At 34.9% G+C, this 24,377-nt stretch overlaps 1 protein-coding gene across 3 annotated transcripts in view; it reads left to right on the top strand.

The window, feature by feature from the left end:
* The first annotated feature begins 1,696 nt into the window (after nt 1-1,696).
* LOC123670568 (tachykinin-like peptides receptor 86C) overlaps nt 1,697-24,377 on the top strand; it is a 132,134-nt gene continuing 109,453 nt past the window's right edge. Inside the window, exon 1 of one of the 3 annotated variants that reach the window (XM_045604065.1) lies at nt 1,697-2,082. In XM_045604065.1, coding sequence (XP_045460021.1) covers nt 2,080-2,082 — 3 coding nt within the window. In that variant the 5' untranslated portion in view covers nt 1,697-2,079. The remainder of the gene's footprint in view (nt 2,083-24,377) is intronic. The other 2 variants (XM_045604066.1, XM_045604064.1) reach the window with 2 other exon arrangements.

Here is a 24,377-nt window from a genome sequence, read left to right as displayed (position 1 = left end):
CTCTGAAATTAAAACATTATACAGGCACTTTTTTACGTAGAATCCAGTGGCGTGCTCGTATTTTCAAAAGGGTTTTTAATTACGAAGCTATGACCCAAAGTTATGTTTTTTTAAATGGGAACACTAGATTTTTGTGCCATTTTCTGAAAGCTTAATTTTTCCTGATTTCAAAAATATATAACATCGTATGGTTCGGATCAGTAAAATAATAGAAAATGGCCAAAAACCTCTTTTCACCTAAGAGTCTCAATATTTCTATGGTTTCAACTGAACACAGAAAAATGGAGCTTTCTATAACAAGAGCAGTGTCCTTCCGTCAATCTGATTATTTCTATGCTTTTCACTTATTTCTACAAAATTCGAATCTAGATATGTTTTATAAATTTTTTATCTAAAAATTGATTTGGAAATAACGGAGAAACCACAAGATCGAATTTTTCAATCGAAAGAGTTGTAATGAGATGCATGTATCAGGAGATTATTTACATAGGTCTCCAGAATCAATACGCACAAGTACCAATTCATTTTAAACAGCATCTGAAACAATGCATAACTGATTGAACTCAACATTTTAATTACGAAGGGACAAACAAGAAATAATATTTTACCTAATAATGACAACAATTGCACAATGCACAGTCGACACCTCTTCTCGATATTTCAATAGATGAATATTTGAAACTGTGTTCAAGCCACCTAGGAACCTTTTTGCAAGTTCGTTTATCTTTTCGAAACTATTTGTATAAAATGAATATAGATTCGAATTTTGTAGAAAAAAGTGAAAAGCATAGAAATAATCAGATTGACGGAAGGACACTGCTCTTGTTATAGGAAGGCCCATCAACAGTTGAAACCATAGAAATATTGAGACTCTTAAGGAAAAAAAAGGTTTTTGACCATTTTCTGTTATTCATTTTGATACGAATCATACGATGTTATATATTTTTGAAATCAGGAAAAATTAAGCTTTCAGAAAATGGCACAAAAATCTAGTGTTCCCATTTAAAAAAACATAACTTTGGGTCATAGCTTCGTAATTAAAAACCCTTTTGAAAATACTACGTAAAAAAGTGCCTGTATAATGTTTTAATTTCAGAGCTCTATCATCAGTATTAGCGGAGATATAAATGTTTTTCGATATCGCCATTTTACCAATTTTCGCTTATAACTCGAAAACAAAAGAAGGTGGCCAAAAATGAATACTCCCCTTGTTAGTTTCTCAGAAAAAGAGATCGAGAAGTGGGTATCAGATTTTGTCTATCTCCTCTGGTTCAAAAGTTGTAGTGCTAAAACATCGAAATTCGCCCACCCTGTACAATAACGATTCGTTCCCTGTAAATCGATTGAAACTGTCATGCCCTCGACACTAAAAGAAACTAATAGGTCTCCAAGCATCCGGTTGACCATCTCAATTATTTACAGGGAACAATAACTGGATCCTACATTCATACTCAATTCAATGTCAGATGTCGAAGAATGTTCTAATCGAACGCGAATCTGCAATTAAACTAAGCAGTGTCAACAAGATCAGTATCCACCAATAATTGATCGGAAAACTTCGTACGAGAATCAATTTGCCTCCTGGGAAATGAATACATGCGGCAAATAGGCACATGCCATAACTCCAGCGACGCAACGACAGACAGAAAACTAATTCCAATCAGGAAACGCAACCAATTTGGTCGTGCGGAACTTTACCATCTCCCAGATGTTTTCCACCCGTCGATCCGAAAGCAGTGCTGCGATTCTTCTTCGTGCGTCGCGTCAAATACGTCCTCTCTTCCACATCGCCCATGAGCGTCGCGACGGCAGTTAGTTAGACGACTCCTTCGCCCGTGAAAACATCCCAGTAGGACGCGATGTGATGGATCAGCGGTCATCTGTTGCGTCTTTTTCTTTGCTGATGTTGCACTCTTTGACGCTTCTCCGGATGTGGACTTCTGTTTTCTCTTGAAGATGGACCTGTTGTTCGGTTGTTGTGACTTCAATGAAGTTCCCTAAATTCGATTGATCTGTTCTCTTGTTCTTTCGTTGAGAGGAATTAGGTTAGGGTGAAACTTTGGAAAGTTCTCCGTCGTGATGGTGAGTTAATTTGGAGAATGGATTCTTTTTTTTATACATCGCAGGAATTTGATATGGAAGGTTACTGTTTGAAAAATTCTAGAAAAATTATTTATTTATTTGGTTTAAATTATTTTAGTTCAATTCATATAAAAGTCTGCATCTATAATTGAAACTTTTTCATTTTCAATCAGAAAGCAAGATATCAATTGAAACAATAATCCGTTCAAATAACGGCTTGTTGATTTTCGAATAGGAAAATAGTTTCGATATTTCAGAATAAAACTTATTTCATCAATACTTGCTTATATATAAAAGCAACATTTATTAGGACAAATCTACCTGAATTTTATATGAGATAGTAAGGTCAAAACGGTTCTCAAAAATTCAATTTCTTTATTTTTCAATCATTGATTAATAAAAAACAAGACGTATCACTAAGGCTACCGGATTTGACTCTAACGTCTTCCTGCGTGACTATTTTGAGTAAACAAAATAAACTATATATTCTTTTGAGATAGAGAAATACAAAATATTCTCAACTTCAAACAAGAAAGCATGTGATAATTTAGAACACGAATAATCTGAATTGAAACATACAGGAAAAATTCAGCTTCAAAAAACGCCAATTAGTAACCAGAAGCCTATTATTCTAAATCCCTCGCACTTTTTCATTTTGCACATTCTACTTTTCAAAATAACTACTTTCCACGAATAACATTTAGAATTGTCATGTGTGAAGTGAAAGATCGAGGAAAATATTCAAAAGTTTGGTGAAATCGGCCCTACTGAATGCATAATAAATAAATTATATGTACTTCAGTGTGATATTTTATTTTGAGTGCAAAACCAAGCGCTTTCGGTCTAATTGAAGACCATCATCAGAGTTTTCCTGGAATAACAAATGAGGATTTATTAATCCTTTGGTGTGCACAGCCATCCCTGCAAGTAAATGCAACTACTTCGGTGAACCAGGCCCTAGTATTAATAAATGCATGTTGTTATGCTACAGCGTTATTTTTCACTTTGTGAATTTTTCAAATTTGAAAGTGAAAGTTGCAAATTATTTTGGTGAAACAGGCCCTAGCATTACTAAATCCATATTGTTGTGCTACAGAGTTATTTTTCATTTTGTAAATTTTTCAAAATTGGAAATAAAAATTTGTAAACTGTTTTGAGAAACAGGACCTAGTATTACTAAATGCAAATTGTTGTGCTGAAACATTATTTCTCACTTTGTAAATTTGTCCGAATTGAAAGTGAAAGTTGCAAACTATTTCAGTGAGACAGGCCCTACGATTACCCAATGCATATTGTTGTGATACAGCATTATTTTTCACTTTGTAAATTTCTCAAAATTGAAAGTAAAGGTTGCAAATTACTTCGGTGAAACAGGCACTAGTAATACTTAATGCATAGTGTTGTATTTTTCACTCTGCATATTTGTCAAAATACGCAAAGAAATGTTCCAATGTACCTAGCATGCTGAACGCAGATGCTTTTTTTTGTCAGTTGTGCTAATAGTTATTTCTTACAATGAGAGTAAATTCATTTATTTGAAAGTTCACATTGAAAGAATCATATTTTGAGTTTTTCATCTATATTACATTTCAAAGCGATGAATATTTTTAAGGAAAGAAAATATTCAATCAATTTAGGTGAAACCGGCCTAACTCCTAAATGCATATTATTGTGCTACAGCGTTATTTTTCACTTTGTTAATTCGTCAAAAGTGAAAGTAAAAATTGCAAACCATTTTGGGAAACAGGCTCTAGTATTACTGAATGCTTATTGCTGTGCTAAAGCAATATTTTTCACTTTGTAAATTTGTCCAAATTGGGAGTAAAAGTTGCAAACTACCTAGCATTGCTAAACTATATGCTTCATTTTGTCATTTGTGCTAATAGTTATTTCTTAAAATGAAAGGAAATTTATTCATTTGATCTTTTACACTGAAAAAATTATATTCTTATTTTTTATTTATATTATATTTCGAAGTGATGAATATTTTCAAGCACGCGTTCTCCGATTAGAGAGCTTCCATCAAATTTCGTCACAATGTCTCTAATTTTGCCTGGAATCCTCTCAAACGATAAGGTTCAACTCAGTGAACCCAATACGTGGTCAAATTCGATATTATTCGAACTGAAAGACCTAGAAATTCGAATGCCTGAGGATAATTCCGATCTCGAATGCCATGCTATGTTCATTAATGCATTAATGAACTTAGCCGCGGATTTTACCAACGGGTGAAATCCGACTAAGGGATCCGTTAATATGGCCGATCGAATGACAATATTTCAGTGATTACAAAACCGATAGTGTTGAGATTTTGCTTCTATACAGGGTGATTATTGAGAGTCTACAGGGTGATTTGTCCGATTTTTCTTTTATTCATAACTTTGGCGAAGCTTTATCAATATTGATGAAATTTCCAGTGTAGAACAATATGACTATCTTCTTTCAATAATTCCAACACTGTCTTAAAATACAGGGTGGGAATTATGATGAGTTCAGATCAAATTTGAAGGTTGAAAAAACACCCTGTACATTACTGGAGCGTTTTATTTTTTTTTGGCACTCGTTTAGTTTTCCTAGAAAAAGTTTTTCAAGATGAACAATATCGTTATTTTGCTCCTAGGCAGTGAAAATATTCTGAACTAGACAGTAAAGCTGCATCGTCCAATGATACAAAGCTCTTCCGAATGATGAAAAATAGTTTTTATCAAATTGAAAATTTTCCATGAAACTTATATCTCAATTTAAATCAAGTTCGTTAAGATCGATGGTTACTATCACAGTGAACCACAGAATGAGAATATTAAATAAATAATATGTCACGAGAAGTGTATTTAAACATGTCCCAATTATTTACTGATGCGGAATATGCATATTTGATTTTTGTTTATGATTTTTGTAACGGAAATGGAAATGAAGCCAAAATGGAATACCAAAGACGATTTCTCAACCGGCGTCAACGAAATAAAGTTACTTTTGGACAGGTATTCCATTATTCTAAAGAACATGGGCAATATCCTAGTAAGGCAGAGCACATTGATAGGCCTACTCAAAATGAAATTTTCAATCAAATTGTTGAACAGGTGTAGGAGGAACCGTCTATTAGTACTCGTCAAATTAGTTACGAATTAGGAATTTGAAATTGAAATTAGAAGTAGAGAACACCTAGTTGAAAGAATTTTCGAGGAATGTAATATCACAAAGCAAAATCAATCCCTCAGCAGAAGGTCAATTGGAAATTTAATAAAATGGTCGCGAATGTGTATTCAGAAAAAAGGAAATCATTCCGACCATTCTATGTAAATTTTGTGTTAATCCTTGGTTTTGCCTTTCATAATATGTTTCGTATGTTTAATCTGTATTAGTTGTTGTAGATTTTTTGATTTACTTAGGTACGTATGAAGAAATTTTCCGGATTAAATGATTTAATACATCAGAATATGAGTGATTAAAAACGAATTTCGAATTTGGAGAAACTACTTTAGAACTCAGAAAGAGCTTTATATCATTTGACGATACAGCTTTACTATCTAGTTCAGAATATTCTCACTGCCTTGGAGCGAAATAACTAGATTGTTCATCTTCGAAAAATTTTTCTAGGAACAATGGACGTGTGCAAAAAAAATAAAAACGCTCCAGTAATGTACAACTTTGGTAGAATCTTAAGCAGGTAGTGAATTTTTGAAAACGGAAGGTACAGGGTGTTCTTTCAACCTGCAAATTTAATCCGAACTTATCATAATTCCCACCCTGTATTTTCGAAGAAGTGTTGAAATTATTGAAAGTAGATAATCATATTTTTCTACACTGAAAATTGCATCAATATTGATCGATCCATACCAAAGTTATGAATTAAGGAAAAATTGGTCGAATTGGACAAATTACCCTGTAGACTCTCAATAAAGGCCCCCAACCATAAACCAAATATCTGACGGCCTCTTTCGAAATCACCCTGTATATAGAATAACGATTTCGAGCTCTAACATGAAGTCTTGTGCTTTTGAGGGTTCGTTAATTCATGCGTCATTAGCACCTTTGGAGACCGCATATAATAATAATAATAATATATGTTTATTCATTCGATAAATACACTCAATAAATATATGCTGGAACAACATTAAAATAAAAAATGTCCATGCACAGCAATAATGGTTATAACCATATATACTTTTACTTCTTCAAAGACGCAGTTGGTGCATGAATGGAAAGGCGCTCAAAATTATTTCACGAAGTGCTTTACTCATTTCACAAAAGGCTTGGTTCAAATGAGTGTAAGTTGGTGTGGTTTCCACCTACGCCGAAAACGAAAAAAAAAAAACTTTCTTTTCGATCAAATGTGAAGTGATGATTTTCTTATGATATTTTTTTATGAGTGAATTGAAAATATCATGACTATCTCAGCGGAAAAAAGTTAGGTTAGAATTTTCAGTGAATTCTTCAAAATTTTAATTAATATATTGAACAACCAAATTGCTTCGATACATAGTTTACACATGAATTTAAGTAGTCATTACAAAATTCACATAGATTAGTCACTCAAAAATTGCCTTCCATATAACTTTCTAGAATGGAGTTCCGTAAAATATTTTATTTGTTTCTCATTTGTAAACGTCAGTTTCCAAAAACACAATATTAATCAAGAAAGTTTATTTTATCAAGTCACTGACTTGTAAAACTGACAGTTAACTTGCAAAATTTTTACAAGTTAGTAGTATTATTTACATAAGAAAATTTTGTTTTATCGTCATATATGTTGAAAATCATGGTACAATTGTTATTTCCAGTAATACAGATTTTTCCATGTGGGTATGTCAAAAAAAATCTTAGGCTTTCTGTTCCAGGAGGCCGAAGATTTACATATTTTCTGTATAACATGCAAGGCTTGAAGCTGCAGCCATCATCGGTTATGGTGAATCTTCTTGTTCTTAAATTTTTTGTTTGCCGCAATGTCACAATAACGTATTTTCCCATATCTTCTACATCATTCATGTTTAAGGAGAGATTTCGTCAAATCGACAACATCCAAAAATCCCAAATATTGTTACAATTTTAGCCAGCAACCACTGGTCATCAGGAGCATGTAAAATAAATTGTTCAGCCTCTTATTTACTTAATACCTTGGCCTTTTTTGGCGTATAACGCTCATTTTTTCGTTTCAGAAACGCTATTACCTTTTGAAATCTGCAAATGACAACCAAACGTCATATTTTTCAATAAATTTTTTAAGGAAAACAAACCTGCGAACAGGGGCATTTTCTTTCATTTCCAAGCAGCTTTTCAGCCTAGACCATTTTGCCCATAAAGTATTAGGGCTGAATCTAGCTGATAGTTGTTTCAAGTAGACCAACAAACATCTTCAGTTACCCCAATCAGACTATTTTTGTTTTGCCACTTTTTGAAGTCGTCGTATTCTCGCTCGTACCTTGAAGCTGATTTTGCAGGTAATAAACTTGAAGCTACACTACTGGCTGCCTCAATAATTTCTTTTGGTACATTCATTTTCTCTTTCGCCAAAACAAATGTAAAGAAAAATAAACAGACATGTTCATGGCAACGCTTCCATAGCTTACATAGACTTGTCTATGATAGCTTACGACATTTGAGACAAATTATTGAGATTTTTTTGGAATTTATCTAACCTTTTTACAAATGAGAAACAAATAAAATATAAAACAATACACGCAAGGTAACGGGTTTTACTGGCTCAAGGAGGTAACTGACTCGCCTGCGGCTCGTCAATTATATCCTCCATTCGCCAGTAAAAACCCTCTTACCATGCTAGTAATGTTATATACTATTTTCCAATAGTAGTTGGCTATCATGTGGATATCCCATCTTCCTAGATATCGATCTTCCATAGTTTTAATGTCCTGATGGAATCTTTCCCCTTGTTCTTCACCACTAAAATCACCAAAGTTTTCCGGAAAGCGATTGAGGTGACGGAGAAAACATTTATGCTCATGTTGCAACCAAGAATTCTAAAATTGCAACGTTAGTTTCCACTAATTCTATAGATTTGTCTGCTCTATGATTCCCAGGAAAATTTTGTATTTCTTGAACAAATTAACATTTAGCGTTAGAATTAGTCTCGTTCATTGATGTGATGAAATGTGGATCTTTATCATGTTGCCTTATTTGGAGTATATAAAGTATATCATATATTAGTTGTAGTAAAAGGAAATTAACTATTTTTCCAATAGATGGCTTTAGTAATTTGTATCTCCCATTGTATGAGTCCTGTCGGGTTCGACTAGATGACGACAGGAACATTAGGTTTCTTACTTCAAAAACTTTTGTAACAGTTTTGTGATTAGTTTACTCAGTTTAGTTTGAGTGAACGTCAAAGATGATCAGTAGCAAAGAGGAATTGCGCTATATCACACAGTTTTTTTTTTTTGGATAAAGACGAAAATGCAAGCCAGGTGGCTGATAATGAAAATAGTTCTCATGGTTCTGATACTGTAATAGCCAATCACAAGCAATTTAGGTTTCGTCCATTCTGTTCCGGTAATTTCGATATCAAATTTCGCTATGGAAGGACAATTCTCGAAAATGTCAATAAAACCATGGACATTGTCGAGTTTGGCCGTTATGTAAGTACTCTTTCGATTGCCCAAGAGCAAATTTCCATCTACAAATCGCTGCTGAACCACAACCAAATAGACCCATTTTTGAAGGAGTGTGTGACTGCTGATTGAATGTTTGGACTTACGACAACGTCAAGCGAAAACGGTCATGGTTGAAACGCGGCGAGCCGGCGAAAACGGTGGCCAGCTAGGATTGACAACCAGAAAGAGTTTGTTAGGTATGATTGACAGGTCTACTATGAGCTGCCCCCCTACAGCACAACTGTTATTTCGGAACTGTACTGTCAACAATTGGACAACCCGAAGGAAACAATCGCCCAGAAGCGGTCAGATTTGGCCAATGGGAGAGGAATTGTATTCCATCAGGGCAACGCAAGGCATACACATCGATAGTGTCTCGCCAGAAGGTCCGGGAGCTTGATTGGGAGGTTCTTAGGCACCCACCTTATAGTCCGGACCTGGCACCAAGTGATAACCATCTGTTTCAGTACAAGGCGAACAATTTTGCTGGTGGAAAGTTCACTCCAAGAGAGGCTCGTGAAAATCGACTGTCTCAAATTTTTGCCAATAGGGAAGGGAGCTTCTATGAGAGAGGCATGATGATATACAGGGTGTTCCATAGGGAAACGGAAATACTTCACCAATGCGGTTCTGGAGATACAATATTTTTGATAATTCATTGTTAAAAATCACTTCTAACCACTTTCAGGTATCCAAGTTCTCAGAAACTTCACTTTTACGTTGAAAATTTGTGCAGTAAAATTGTCTGCGCGAAAATTTGAAGTACACGTCTCAGTTTAGTTTTTAGTGGTGTTTCCGAATATTCGAACAGATTTTCAAAATTCCGATGTTGTTTCGAGGATTCAAATAATTCATAATTTTTGTTAGTCCGGACCTGGATTTTCAAGGCGGTTATTGCATGATACGTTTGGGCTCTCAATTAGAAACATATTTGCGCAATATGAAGAAAATATACCGGGTGGTTCGTTTGGCCTCAGAAAGAAACGGGCAAAATTCATAAAACACCCTGTATTTCGGCTACGAAGACAGTAAGAGCCAATAAATGGGGTATCTCCAGAACCGCCTTGGTGCCACCTATGCACCTGTGAAGTATTTCCGTTTACCCAATGAAACACTCTGGATAACCTTCAAAATGAAAATAAAGCTAACGAATAAAACTGGGCACATTCGACTTGAATCGGATCGTTCTAACTGTGGTAATTAAAGCCTTGTTATTCATGCAAAAACAATGGATTCCTTTTCACTACGCCTTATAACGGTTTCCAGTTTTACCGTGCTAATCCAGGAAATCCTAGCGAAAACGATCTCGAATTAAAGTTTTAACAAATCGCTTCAGCAACCTCAACTCAATATTATGCAAAGTCTGTGAAATCGAATGAATTTCAACAGACAACACAGACTCTTTGTTTTCGCCCTATCCATTCGTTAAAAACCACAGAGATGTTGAAATTCGATATGTTGTTACCAAAATAAATGTTGAAAGTTTTTAAATTCCATACCACGAAGTGTATATAGAAATCTACGAGAGACAATTTGTTTGATGACTGTTCCATGTTCAATTATCCCAACTCCCCTAAGCTTCTGTCCCTCCATAAGCTCAAAGCTTGTGCGAAGAGAACCGGTTGTATTCTGTGTTGGCTTTGACATTGAGTCCTTCCGTCACCTAAGGTGCATCATGGTTAATTGTTTAATACAATACCGCATTCGCACCCCTGAATCATAAACGGTTTTCCCTGACCGATAAAATCAAATCTCAGAATGATCACTTTAAGTGTGAAATGGGTATTACCTACATAATCCTATAAGTGTAGGCTTGGTTAATCGATCGTCTAGAGGTATGATTCGATTACCTGGCCTTTCGTCTTTTTCTCCGTGACTTTGTTGGATTTGTTTTAATTAAACTCTTTTCAATTATTTACATCTATTTACAAAGCCACACTCATACAGTACAAACTCAGTATTGAGAAGATCCTAATTACGTCTTAATTACAAGTTTCTTACTACGGTACTGAATTTCGTCTTTAACTCGATTGATTACTCGAAACGTCTTCGTTTATCACGTCTTCGTCGTACTTCAAGTTTTTGGTCGTCTCGTACTAACTCGTCTTAATTTAGTCCGCGAACCGTCTTTTCGTCTTACGTCTTAAGTTGACCGACCAAACTTGACTCGTCTTCGGCTTAAGTTGAACTCTCTCTCTGCCGATTGGAACTTACCCTGTCTCGAATATCGACCTCCTTTCTTTCGGCTTGACCACACCCTTAGGGAAAGTACCATCCCCTAATCCAATAAGAATTTTGCCGTACCGCCCACAAAGATCTTCGCGGATTCCTGGAAATCGAATATTCTCGAAGGACAAGAACCTGATACACAGATGTGACACATCTGGTACGACCGTGTTGTCTTCGAACTTTCTCAACCCCCTAATAAATCTCTTCAAGATTTACAACTCCATGACATATCTTCGACACCTCGAAGAATTGCACATCCTTTTTACATTATATGTACAATAACAATTCGTTCCCTGTAAATTCACTGAAAGTGTCATGCCCTTGACACTTGAAAAACTAATAGGTCTCCAAGCATCCGGTTGACCATCGCAATTATTTACAGGGAAAAATAACTGGATCCTACATAAGTACACTTCATCAGTGAGTACACATCAATAGTGAGTAATCAAAATTAACTTGGCACACAAACCCAAACTGAACTTTGGTTTATAAAAAAAATACTGCAAAATGGTTCATCTATTCCTTCTGAAAGATTTCAAATCTTTAAAAGGAGTGGTAAACGACAACCTGCAACCTAGGTTCTTCGCGTCAAAGGACAATTCGGTGAAAACTGAGAAATATTATATTCTGTGTCATAACTCGTAGCAGCAATTGTTTTCACTTTCATATATTCGTGAGTAATCGTAAGTAATTCCGACTGATATGGATAACTGGAAAGTACTTTGTTCTATTATTTTATTTATTGTTTTCTTCATATTTTGCTTTAGAATTCATGAATATAATTTTTGTGATAGATTTGTCAATGCGGTATAGCTGTTTTGACGTGCTTTCATTTAAATTAGTGGTCAAGAGTGCTGTGGAGAAATTAGAGTTGATTTTCTGTAATTATTATACAAGTAGCGCTTATCTTGTACCATCTAGTTCCCAAATTCAAAGTATGTAAACAAATGTAAGTGACAAAACCTCCTGTTCAATTTTCGACTTTCTTGAGCTAATTACCTCTCGATTCAGGGAGTTTCCTTCAACTTGCAATTTTCATTGTCAAGTTCTCATGAATCGATAAAATATAAGGATTCTGAAAACTTTCAGTTGAGGCATATCAAAAAATCAGCTGGAAATTATTTCCATTTGGATTGAAACAAGTTGAGAATTTATGCGAGAAATAAAAGTAAGGAACATGAGACTTTCATTTAATTCTTAACCATACAAAAACATAATTTGAATTGAAGAAGCTGATGAAAATGACCACCTCTCTGTTCTAAACATTTTTCACATCTTTTTGTGATGATATTGGTGAATACTTTTTCCTCAAATGAGCCTCCAAAAATAATCCCAAGGTGTGATGATTGTAGCCCGGTGTGCTCTTGCTCCATCTTTTGTTGGAAAAAGCTTTCAGTCAATTTCTCAAAATTCAATTCACCAATGAATGGTACAAGAATTTTTTTCCTATAGCGGTCTGCTGTCAATGTACCATTGAATGAAGGGGTGTCTCAATACAAAATTTTCTGGTTTTCCAATTCTCCATATTCTCATTTTTTCTGAATTGACATACCTAAAAACGTGAAACTAGGCTTTGTCAAAAAATTTTTTCTCTTATAACTTGAAAACAGTTGAAATTATGAGGTTGCTCTATTCACCAAATTCATTCTCTAAAAAACCGAGCCCAAAAATGTGCCATCAATTTTTTGTAGGTCAAAGAGTTTCTAAGATCCCTCCACTAGACAAAGAATTTAGGAAAGCCAATACAGATAACAAAAGCTAAATACTCGTTGTAATAATAATGAAATATATAAGTTAAAATAGAAAGTAAATAAATAATATGTACAAAGTGAAATGAAACAATAGCATTTGATTTTTGTACCAAATTGCATGCGAAAAGCATCTTATGATTCCCGAGAAGAGTTCTAGATGGCGTATGGTGGTTGGATTTTGGTTTATCTTTGGAATCGTTCGAAGAAGAAAAATTTCAACCCTATCTAAAATTTTAAAGTTTAAGTTTTACAATGTATCGAATTGAAAAAAAATGATGAAAACATCTGTAATTTTTAGATATAGGGTCAGAACTGGTATTTAACCACTAGGTTCGACTTTATAAAAAAATCAAGGTCACCTTGAAATAACCTTGAAGTCAAAGTTGAAAAAATATGTTCATTTTCTGTCCCTGTCGATACCAAACAATTTTCATTTGAAACATCTTTTTCTAAAGAACCTACATAGTTTTCGAGATAATTCAATATCTCAAGCCGCACCCTGTATATCCCCCAAAGCAAGTGAAACCGTAAAATTAATTAATCAAGAAATCTGGAACAAACAGGAAGTAGCTTCCGATATAGTAACTTTCCTCAAAAAAGGGAACAATAGATCATTAGTAACAGAAGCCCCTTGTTTCACTGTAACATTTCACCCTTACTCTACGATTTACAATTCTTACCCTTCCAGCTTCCTAGGGTGCGTATTCTCGAAGCATATAGGAAGAACAGTTGTTTGATATGATGATGACTATGAATAACTAGCTTCCAGCATGGTCGTCGGAGATTTTCCTTTGAAAGTTCCCTTCTGCACACATTCTGACATAAAACTAATATTATGCGAATGGATATTGCTGATGTATGGGGACCGTCTGGTTAAAACAGCGATCCCGTCCAGATCTCAGGAATTATCGTTAAAAACACGCTCTCAAAACAGCAGGGTGGATCATTCAATTAGGACTAATTCAACTTTGCGTGATCTGAAATAATTAACTAAATTAATTTATAATTTACAACCGAATGAAGCATTTAAAGGTGTACATTTGTAATCGGTATGAGAAAAACAATGTTTTCAGTGAGTTGACTGGAATGATAAAAATAATTCAATTAATTTTCGATCCACCGAGTTTGGATGGAAAGGGTAAAACAATATTGCCTTTGAGGCCAGTGTTGATTTATTGAATCATTTTACCGATTTGGTTCCAAATAAATAGACGATAATCATATTTAGCGGGTGGCGCAATGAGCATCAGTATTTCCATGATATACGTGTGAAAAGGCGAGTCCTCATTGATTTAAAAATTATCCTTTCAAATTAATTCATTTTTGACCATATACACTCACCGGGAAAAACTTGGCCACCTGAAATTTTCTTTCCAAGTACTTTTAAATCGATTTCAATTATTTTTACAGCAATTTTTGTTATATACTTTATTGAAGTTTTCAATCTACTCTACACAAGTATTAAGTGAATGTGGTGAATTTAAAATAACATGTAGAAGTTATCAAACATATTGACACTTTATATTCATAAAATTTCAATTGAAGTCAATTGGCCAAGTTTTCTGTAGTCTCCTTCTGTTGAACGGGTTTTCTGCTAGTTGGTCTGTGATGCTATTATCATGCCCTTCCAGGTTTTGTTGATATTTTCTTGATTGCTTTTTTATTCCATCAATAATAAAGGGGATTTTCAAATCATTATGTATGGTCAGATTGGAAAAGTACCATGGTGCATCTGTTAACGATCGAACAATTTTTGATGCAGCCTCTATATTATTTGGATATTTGAGGCCTTGACACATCCCCAGGGTTAAATGCCGTATGTCCATATTGGTTTAATTATGGCTTTGTAAATTAGTACCTTGGTTTGGAGAGATAGCTTGGATTTTCTGCCTAGTAGCCAGTAGATTTGTCGGAATTTGATATTTATTTCCGCCTTTTTAGCTGGAATGTGTTGTTTCCAGGTGAGGCGTTGGTCTAAGCAGATTACTAGGTATTTGGTTTCTGTTTTTACCGGGATTTGATTTTCAATTATTTTAACTGGAGGACATATGTTTCGTTTATTGGTGTAAGTTATTTGGACTGATTTTGTTTCATTGATGGTTAGGCGCTATTTTCGATAACATTCCTCCAGTTCATTCAGATGTGATTGTACATTTCGGAAGGTGTAGCCGCATTTTCATGGGTTGTGTGTGTTGCTATGGCATCTGCAAATGATGCTTTTGTCGTGTTCTGATTCTCTGGAATGTCGGATGTACATATGAGACAAAATAGTGGACCCAGTATACTTCCCTGTGGTACTCCTGCTTTTATTTTAGTTGGTTCAGATAGAGCAAAATATCGATTGGTAAGATATGATTTCAGAATTAAGTAGTATGGCTGAAGAAGAAGGTGTTTCAATTTTTAGAGTAGGTCATTATGCCAAACCTTGTCGAACGCTTGCGATGAATCCAGGAATACAGCAGTACCATATTTATTTTCTTCTGGATATGCTGTTTATCACACGATGTATTTGATGGCTTGCCGAATGGTTTTCCCTAAATCCAAGTTGATGGTTGGGTAGTATTGTATGAAGGTCTATATCTTTCTTCAATCTCTTGAGTAGAAGTTTTTCAAATAATTTATCAGGTGTGTGAATAAGTCTTTCCCGTTTTTTGTAAGAGATGGCGCCACCAATACTGTGCGAGTATTTAATGGTTACATATGTCATAATCAAAGCTTATTCATCTGTCAACAATTCCACACTAACACATTAGTTGAAATTTTTTTGCATCATAAATTTTTGAAATCGTGAAAATGTCGAAATTTGAGCCGAGTCGACGTCATTTGCGGGAAGTTTCACTTTATTGGTTCAATTTGAAGAAATCTGCTGCCGAGGCGCATCGGTTGCTTTAGGAAGCTTATGGAGAAGGTTGTGTCGATGATTCAAGTGTTCGCGGATGGTTTCGACGCTTCAAAAGTGGCGATTTCGACGTGGAAGACAAGGAGCGTTCCGGGCGGCCGCAAATCTTTGAAGATCAAGAATTGGCGACTTTGCTTGATGAAGATTCGTGTCAAACGCAAGAAGAACTTGCTGAAGCATTGGGAGTTGACCGAACAACCATTTTCAAGCGTTTGAAAGCCATGGGAATGATCCAAAAGCAAGGAAATTGGGTGCCGTACGAACTGAAGCTGAGAGACGTCGAACGGCGTTTTTTCACTTGCGAACAGCTGCTTCAGCGACATAAAAGAAAGGGTTTTCTGCATCGTATCGTGACTGGCGATGAAAAGTGGATCCGTTACGATAATCCGAAGCGAAGAAAATCATGGGGACTACCCGGCCATGCATCATCATCGACGGCCAAGCCAAATATTCATGGCGCCAAGCTCATGCTCTGTATATGGTGGGACCAGCTAGGTGTGGTTTACTATGAGCTTCTGAAACCGAATGAAAGGATCACAGGCGAGGTCTATCGACGACAATTGATGCGTTTGAGCCGCGCACTGCGAGAAAAACGGCCACAATACTCCGACAGGCACGACAAAGTTATTTTGCAACATGACAATGCTCGCCCACATGTTGCACAGCCGGTGAAAACATACTTAGAAACGCTCAAATGGGAAGTCCTACCCCACCCGCCGTATAGTCCAGACATTGCTCCGTCTGATTACCATCTCTTCAGATCGATGACGCATGGCCTGGCTGACCAGCACTTCCATTCCTACGAGGAAGCCAAAAAATGGGTGGATGACTGGATAGAGGCCAAACCGGTCGAATTTTTTCGCAACGGGATTCGTATGTTGCCAGAAAGATGGGGAAAAGTTGTAGCTAGCGATGGCCAATACTTTCAATAATTCATTTGTAACCATTTTTTCACAATAAAGGCTAAAAATTGAAAAAAAAGGGGAAAGACTTATTCACAAACCATATACCTAGAATTGGTAAAAGGCTTATGGGTCTATAAGATCTGACGTCGTATTCAGGTTTGTTTGTCTTGGATATCATTATGTCTCAGGACATAGGAAAGGCTCATCATACGGTTAAATATAATATGTATTAAGTAGATAATAATATAACCTTTTGTGCAGTTTTCTCAGAATTTCTGCAGTTAGCAAATAGAAACCGGGTACTTCCTTAATTTTTAGCTTTTTAATTTCCTATACCATATTGAATATGAATTTTTTGGTATTGAAACAAAGTCCAGAAAATTTTTTCAAAGATGTTGATAGCTCATTTGAACAGGGTAAAAAAACAAGTATTTGATTCCAACCCTTTGGAACAGTTCGACAAATTTGTAGAATTTACGCTCAGTTCATTAAAAAGACCATCCTTTTCACCATCTTTCAATTTTTTCTTCACCTTGATATCTGGATTCCTTCTGTAGAAACACGTATTCGAATGAGATCCTGGAATTCAATAAAATGCCAAGCTCTAGGAACAGGCCGGTATATCAAGAGCAGCACGTAACGAATTACTATTGAAAATGGAGCTCTGAATGCTCAACGTTACATGAAAGACGACTTCGGGAAGCTGTACCTGGTTCGTTATGCTTCATTTTTTTGGAGATGACTTCATTTTGATGCACGACAATGCAATACTGCATGTAGCAAATATTGTTAACCAATTTTTAGATGAGGTTGATATCCAACGATTAGAATGGCCTGCATGTAGCCGGCATTTGAATCCGATTGAACATCCCAAAACACTTGGCGAACGGCGTTTTGCGTTGCAATCTAAACATGACGCAATTCCTCAAGATCTCTTTATTCATCTTATCGTCTCGGTGATTGTGTCCAGTTATTTCCGCTAGAGGTGGGCATACGAAATATTGAAAAATACCAATTAGGTTTTTTTTGTTTCAAATTTCTGTTGAAATTAAAACATTAGCAATTAAATTTTCTCCCTAAAACAATTCCATCAGACTTTCATTTAAATAGGTGTACCTTCAAGAGAAATGAAGATATCAAGGTGAAATAAAAATTGAAAAATGTCGAAAAGGATGGTCCTTCTGATAAACTGAGCGTAAACTCTACAAATTTCCCGAACTCTTCCACGGGGACTACAAATACATGTTTTTTCATCCCGTATAAATAAGCTATCAATATTTTTGGAAAAGTTGTCTAGAGTTCGTTTTAATACCAAAGAATTCATCTTTAATTTGGCGTAAAATCAATTAAAATCGGTGAAAAATTACGAAAGTTCTTGGTCAACGAACTTCAACAAAAATTGAGATGGCCGAGTTTTTTTGCCGGTGATTGTATAATCTGACATTACATTTTCAGGAAAATGCATCGAATTGAGGTTTGATATTCAAGAATCCATAAAAATTTCATCATGCTTTCGCCTATTCGAATTTTTAAATGCTGAATGTTTCGAGTGTGTGGGTTATTATCGATGAATTATGTATGCGCTATTGATGTGTGAACACCACATGCTGCATTTTTCGTTCCGTAAGAGAGTTATAGTGTAATCAAATAGGCACAAAAAATTCGAATTTTGAATTTCATTTGGTTACCATCTTTTGTAAGTGCTTATTATAGAGATGGGCTGAAACACAAAATCGAATTAGTGGCAAGGATATTCAAGCTAGGAGTGTACCTCCTCTTGAGCGGAAATATCATATAGACAGAACGTTGCGAAATTTCATTTTTACAAATGCTCAATTATTTTGATTTGTTCGAATCATTCACTACTAGGAAACACTTCATCAGAAGCATTTTTACGTATGAAAAATGTTTAAAAAAATTTTTTGCATGATTATAATGAATTAATTGATCATTAAGGTCTATTAGTTATGGACCAAACCCTAGAAAAATGTTCATGGAATTTGTCCACACACTTTTTACAAAAAGTTTATTTGGAGATTTTGATGCTATCGACTGTTTCACCTTCGGGCCAGAATCAAAATTGTTACATCTGGCCCTAAAGAGAAATCGTAGCTGGTACACAACATATGCATAACATATCCAGATATATAAAATACTAAGCATAACAAATCTGAAAATATCAATTCAAAAGAAGAATCAATCAATCCATGTTATGATGTTCGTTCCTCAGTAAGAATTGGTAGAAAATCCATCGAGGTATGCTTATTCTCTATAAACACTTTCAATACAGATACATCAAATCATCCTTTTAAAATGAGAATATTCCTTTATATTGTCACTCAAATTGATTACCCTGTGTATCCGCTATGTAGCGATCCGCAAAATATGACGTATTTAGAGCGTTTCCATGAAATTGCATGAATAATCTATTGGTAGAGTTTCTCAGGTGGGAATTGAAAATAAGAATGGCAATTTACGTGGGATATGACAGTTGATTGAAATGAACAATAAGAAGGCTCGCCTTCAAGAAATATGATATGGTGCTATATCCAGTCACCTGCCCAAAATTATTTCAACTCAATGAAGTGAATATCAAGAAATCGTATTAGCAGATATTATTATTCGGAAATTGTCAACTTCCAGCTGAATGAAAAAATGTTTGATATTTAATTTTAATTTAATCAGATGAGAACTTAGATGATCATCAAATCCATATAAAAATAATTCTTATGTGCAAAACATTTTGACGCGTTACATTTCAATCTGAAAATGAGAAGACCCCTGATGTTCTCGTCAGTTATGCGCACATTACACCCTTGGTAACCACATATATAAATATTTACAGTTATGTGGACTCCAAATTGGCGCATTAATGACTAGCTTCTGACTTCTCCCGGATCTGATTCGCCAATATTTACCTGGAGAGAATAAGGGATCGAAAAAAACTCTCCAAATTTTAAGCGGTTTCTTCAAAGTCGTTTAGCCTATTCCGCATCTTATTCACATTTAAGGTGTAAAATGTTCACCCAAAAGGTTAATCTTGAATTCACTATCTCTTCTATAATACAGTGGAGGAATCAGACCTACGTTTATACTTGAGAAATTGTATCTGATCAAGTTGTAGCTATTCGAGAATTTCAAATGATTTGAAAATAGGCTCTTTGTTTCTCATCAAGGTAATTAATATTCATACAACGAAACAGCAAAATCAATCAATATGGATGTTCACAGAATGTAATGATAGTGATTTAAATAGAATCAAATATTTCCCCATCTGTTAGTATCTTTTCTTAAAATTTTTCATGTACCTTTTTCCACTATACTAATATTTTCCCTCCGAAAAAAATCACATTTTTCTTCAGAATGGCACTAGGTTCATTCAGCTTAAAAAAAGACGTGAATTGATCGAATGTGCCAATCTGTTGATATGTATACATATAGGAACATGGGTAACAGAAATGAAACAAAGCTTTTCAATTCATAAGCTATAGGAAATAAGCAATCATTATTTTTGATTCTCCAACAAACCAAAATAATTTTTATGATAGCAAAACAAAATAGGAAATATTTTTGCAGATGTGACTTATTGAAAACCAGGCCTGTTTTCATTGAAACAAGCATTATATTTCAGATTCCAATTTCCAAACTAACCAAATACAAAGAGGACATATTCTGCACGTACGCGCTGTCATGATTTCATAATTGTCTTTTTTCATTGCCTTTAGTTCCCAGAGTCTGCATAAAAAAAACGGATTGAGTAGGTAACTGAAAACATCATTAGACCCGAATAACAGGGATAGATAATGTTAAGAGTAGGCGGAGGGACCCGACAAAAAAATAAATATTCGACATCTTATGATGTTTCATGAAATAAGTGGAAAAAATTCACTCCGAAATGTTTTATCTATACTTATTATACGGGATTCTGAAAATTGCGAAGCTCCGAAAATTACGGCCCGGGGGTATATCAACAACCTCCTCTTCTCGACGAGCCTGCATTTGGACACTCAAAATCTCCCAATTCCATTGGTTTCATTGTCACTGAAATATTGGGTATTACTTTCACGATCTTCCTTTCAGATTCTTTATGTTTCTGTTTTTTCGATCAACATGAAATTTTGCACAAGGCTAATGCGTCCTAATGCTAATATTTATGTCGATTGAATATACAGTATTCAAATCAACAGAACAACAAAATTGCGAAAGACTATTCACATACTCCTAGTCGGATTTATTCCATCAACAAACTTAACAACGGCGTTCAAGATCCTAACCTACTCTGCCCATCTCAGGTCCTTCCGAAAGTTATCATGTATACGGCCGAATGTACAGAATAGAATTTGAGGTCGAATTTGAGATTATTAGCAGCTCAAACCTTATCTTGTCGGCTCAAAATTCGAAAATTGCAGACTTTGTGACTAAATGATAGAGAGATCTTTCGGACAAAACACTCAGAAGGTTCAGCATGACTAAATGGCGAATGCGCGGGTTTTCAACTTTCATTTATTAGTGCGTCGGACTTAGTAGCACCATGATTGGGTGAAATAGCCTCGTTGCCAGTTTTTAGATTGTTTCTTGCTTTCACTATAAAATGAAAATGTTCCCAAAATTTTGTCAAATGTGAAATTTTCAAAAATGTTAGTTCTGAAAACAATGTTTCAAGATGTTGGAAGATGTCCAGCAACAAATCAGATGCAAAATACAAAAAAACAAGAAAACTGAACTAGACAATACAATGCTAAGAAAACAGAAACAAAAAGTTTTTCCCTAAATGATAAAAATTCTCCAATACCTACTATAGAAGCATTAGTTAATTGAAAAATCCTTCAACATCTTTCTAAATACTTAAAGTGTTTCTGCATCATTAATTTAAGCATTGCATCATTAATTTGAGCATCAAGCTTCCAATTCTGTATTTGTAATTTGGAAGGACAAAAATACATTTTGTTCGTGTATTGTACTAGTGTCGGTCGCCACACCTCACAAACTTTCTCTGATTTTCATAAATGAAAGTTACCAACTCAAAAATCAATAGCGATGGGAGTGTAATTATTTTCAGAGATGTGAAGAATGATTTACAGGAAAGAATACAAGAGATGCCACACCTTTCATTTTAGAAGTCTTATTCAATGAAAGCAATCCTTCTTATGTCGGAATCCAGTTGAGATAGGTATAGGGACGTGAATAGAAAAATTGTAGAGTGTGTTGTACTGATTCCAAAAATTGAAAAATATACTAGGTGTCTAATTTGAAAAAATAGACTTTTTTACAATTTTGTAACTTGGAAAATGATGATTTTTTTTGGTCCGTCCTGTATTATTGACAACCATAATTCAAAAGCAGTGACACAGATCAGATCAATATCTAACGACTTGCAAAATTTTTGACTTAAATCTCAAATATTGAGCGAACTAGAGTCATTTTCATAATACGCCAATTTGATCTAAAATTTCTAAAAATAATTAATAACTCAAAAACCGTTGAGAATAGGGATGGAAAAGTAATAGTGAATAGATTCAATATTTTATGAAGTATCATAAAAAAAATAGAAATACCGGATGTCCCATTTAAAATAACAAAGTTGTTGCCAAATTGTCGTACATCCGGCAACACTGGAAATGTGAAATTATTTCAAAAATGTACCTTACATGGCCAAATATCTATCCACAAAATTTGAAATCTTTACCATCAATAGTTTCCATAAAAATCTAATAGGCCACTCACCTTGGGACACCCGATATGTATTTAAGTATAGTACATAATGAAAAATAGACACGTATGAATTATTCTGGTTGTATTTCTGTTACATTCTGAATATTTCAAATACAATGTTTGGTGATAAGTACTTGTCAAAAGCTAATTTTTGGGGGGATTGCGTTGTTCTATTATGAGATCACTGATGGTATCGTCTTTTTAGCACTCAGCGATCTTTGCCAACTATACCTACCATTTTTATAGCGAAGGAATTTTCTTGAAGGAAATAAACTTGAAGGTTACAGCACGCGATGTTCCTAAGCGGTCGCCCCCTCAAGTTGTAACCGCGCTCGGTGCTGCTGAGCTTCAGTATTCTAACGTGAACTGACAATTTCAGCGTGCTATGGGCGACTTTGCTGGACTAGCAAGAAGTCACTAGAAATGTATATATAATATAGTAAACAAACGCTTGAGTAAATGTTTGGTCTGTTTCATGACAAACATAACATAAATTGAAATTTTGTACAAAGGGTTTCAAGTAAGAAGGTCATTGGAACTTGTGATTAATTCTGTGAGCAAAATTGAAGAATGACCCATCAAAATGATAGTTTTTCAAAAAAAAATTAATTGTTTTTTGCAAATTCGATCGGTTTTCAAACTCAAATGGTATAGGGACAATTTCTGACCGTTTTTCTCCATTTGAATTTCGTTTTTATCGTGAATAGAATATTGGTTGAAAGCTTTTGGAAAAAGGAAATGAAATTGCTTGATAATGTAAAAATAATTGGATTGGATCCTAGTTTCATCGATTTACAACGGGTGTTCCATTATCACTATCAACGATTTGAGTGCAAAAAATGTTGAGATGTCGATAAAAATATATATTCATGAACGATGATATAATGTTAAACAACCACATAGATTTCACCAAAATAAACGAGAGAGAGTATGAATGATATATTTACATCAACGTTGAAGTGAAACGTGATGATAAAGATATTAGAAAACATAAATAAAATCAACGTGTTCTAGAGATAGATAGTTATTGAATGGTTTCAATGCGATATTGAAATGACGTTCAATATCCGCATATTAAAAATATATACAAAATGAAAGTTATTAAAAAATAAGTTTCAAATCCAACCGTTGGAAAAATACGTTGAATATAACTTTATGAAAATGCATCTGAAACCAAAATGACAACGTTGAAAATACAACCGGTAACGTGAATTTCATTGATATAACGTTGAATCATTGGGCTTTAGTTTTTTTTTTTAAATAAGGGTATAAAGGAGAATTGAAAAAGGAAAAGAATCAATCATAAAAGATCAAACATAATTTATTTCATCGCACCAAAAAAACGAGAACGATCACGAACATCAGTTCTGGTTTTATCTCGAACATTCGTCACTTCTATACCATAAATCTCAGTTGCTAATACCCCAATCGATTCATTCTTTAGACTGAAGTACGAGAGTAGGCTACTGGCTATTTGAACATTCACGAACTAATTTTTCCGTCGATAAATTCAGTTATCTGACAGACGTCCCCCACTGTTTACTTTCAGGTTAAAAATCCTCAAACTCCCTTCCTCGCATTGGTGAACCCATAATCGAAAAGCTCTCATTACTATTCATGGACTGCGAATCTCGGTCTTTCTCTAGGTCCCTGCGTGTGTACCTTATTTCCATTCTGTGTTACTAATAGCGTATTAACGAACATTGGGTTACATAGGGTGTTTATAAAACTCATCGAAGCAAATGTGATACACCTGAGCATCGGGGATTTGACCTCACTACGAATCCATTGAATATGAATATAGATGTGTATTCGAGCGAATAATATCGCGTAACGAGAGTTCCAGAAGTTTTCAACCCCAATCGATGACGTGAAAGACCAATCGTAGAACCCTCCAATTCGGTTCAGAAAACTTTGATTTCACGGCGAAGTAAAAAAAAGTTCGAGAAGCTGATATAATTCTCCAGAACCAGTTCTTCATTAAGAATGACATTCGTGCCTGATAAAGGTTTCAAAAGTTCGTCAAAGTGACGAAATCCTAGTGGGAATCATTAGAGGCGAAAATACAGCTTATTTTGATCGAGTTCGGGAGGAGACAAATTCTTTTCGGGTGTTTGTTGGGAAATAAATATTGGAGCTTTGCGCCAATTGATTAATTCTTATTATTTCGTATGGTTTCTGCATTACATCGACT

The sequence above is a fragment of the Harmonia axyridis genome, chromosome 1, assembly GCF_914767665.1.
Source record: "Harmonia axyridis chromosome 1, icHarAxyr1.1, whole genome shotgun sequence".
In the NCBI taxonomy this organism is placed as follows: domain Eukaryota; kingdom Metazoa; phylum Arthropoda; class Insecta; order Coleoptera; family Coccinellidae; genus Harmonia; species Harmonia axyridis.
This window is presented reverse-complemented; position numbering and strand designations above follow the sequence as displayed.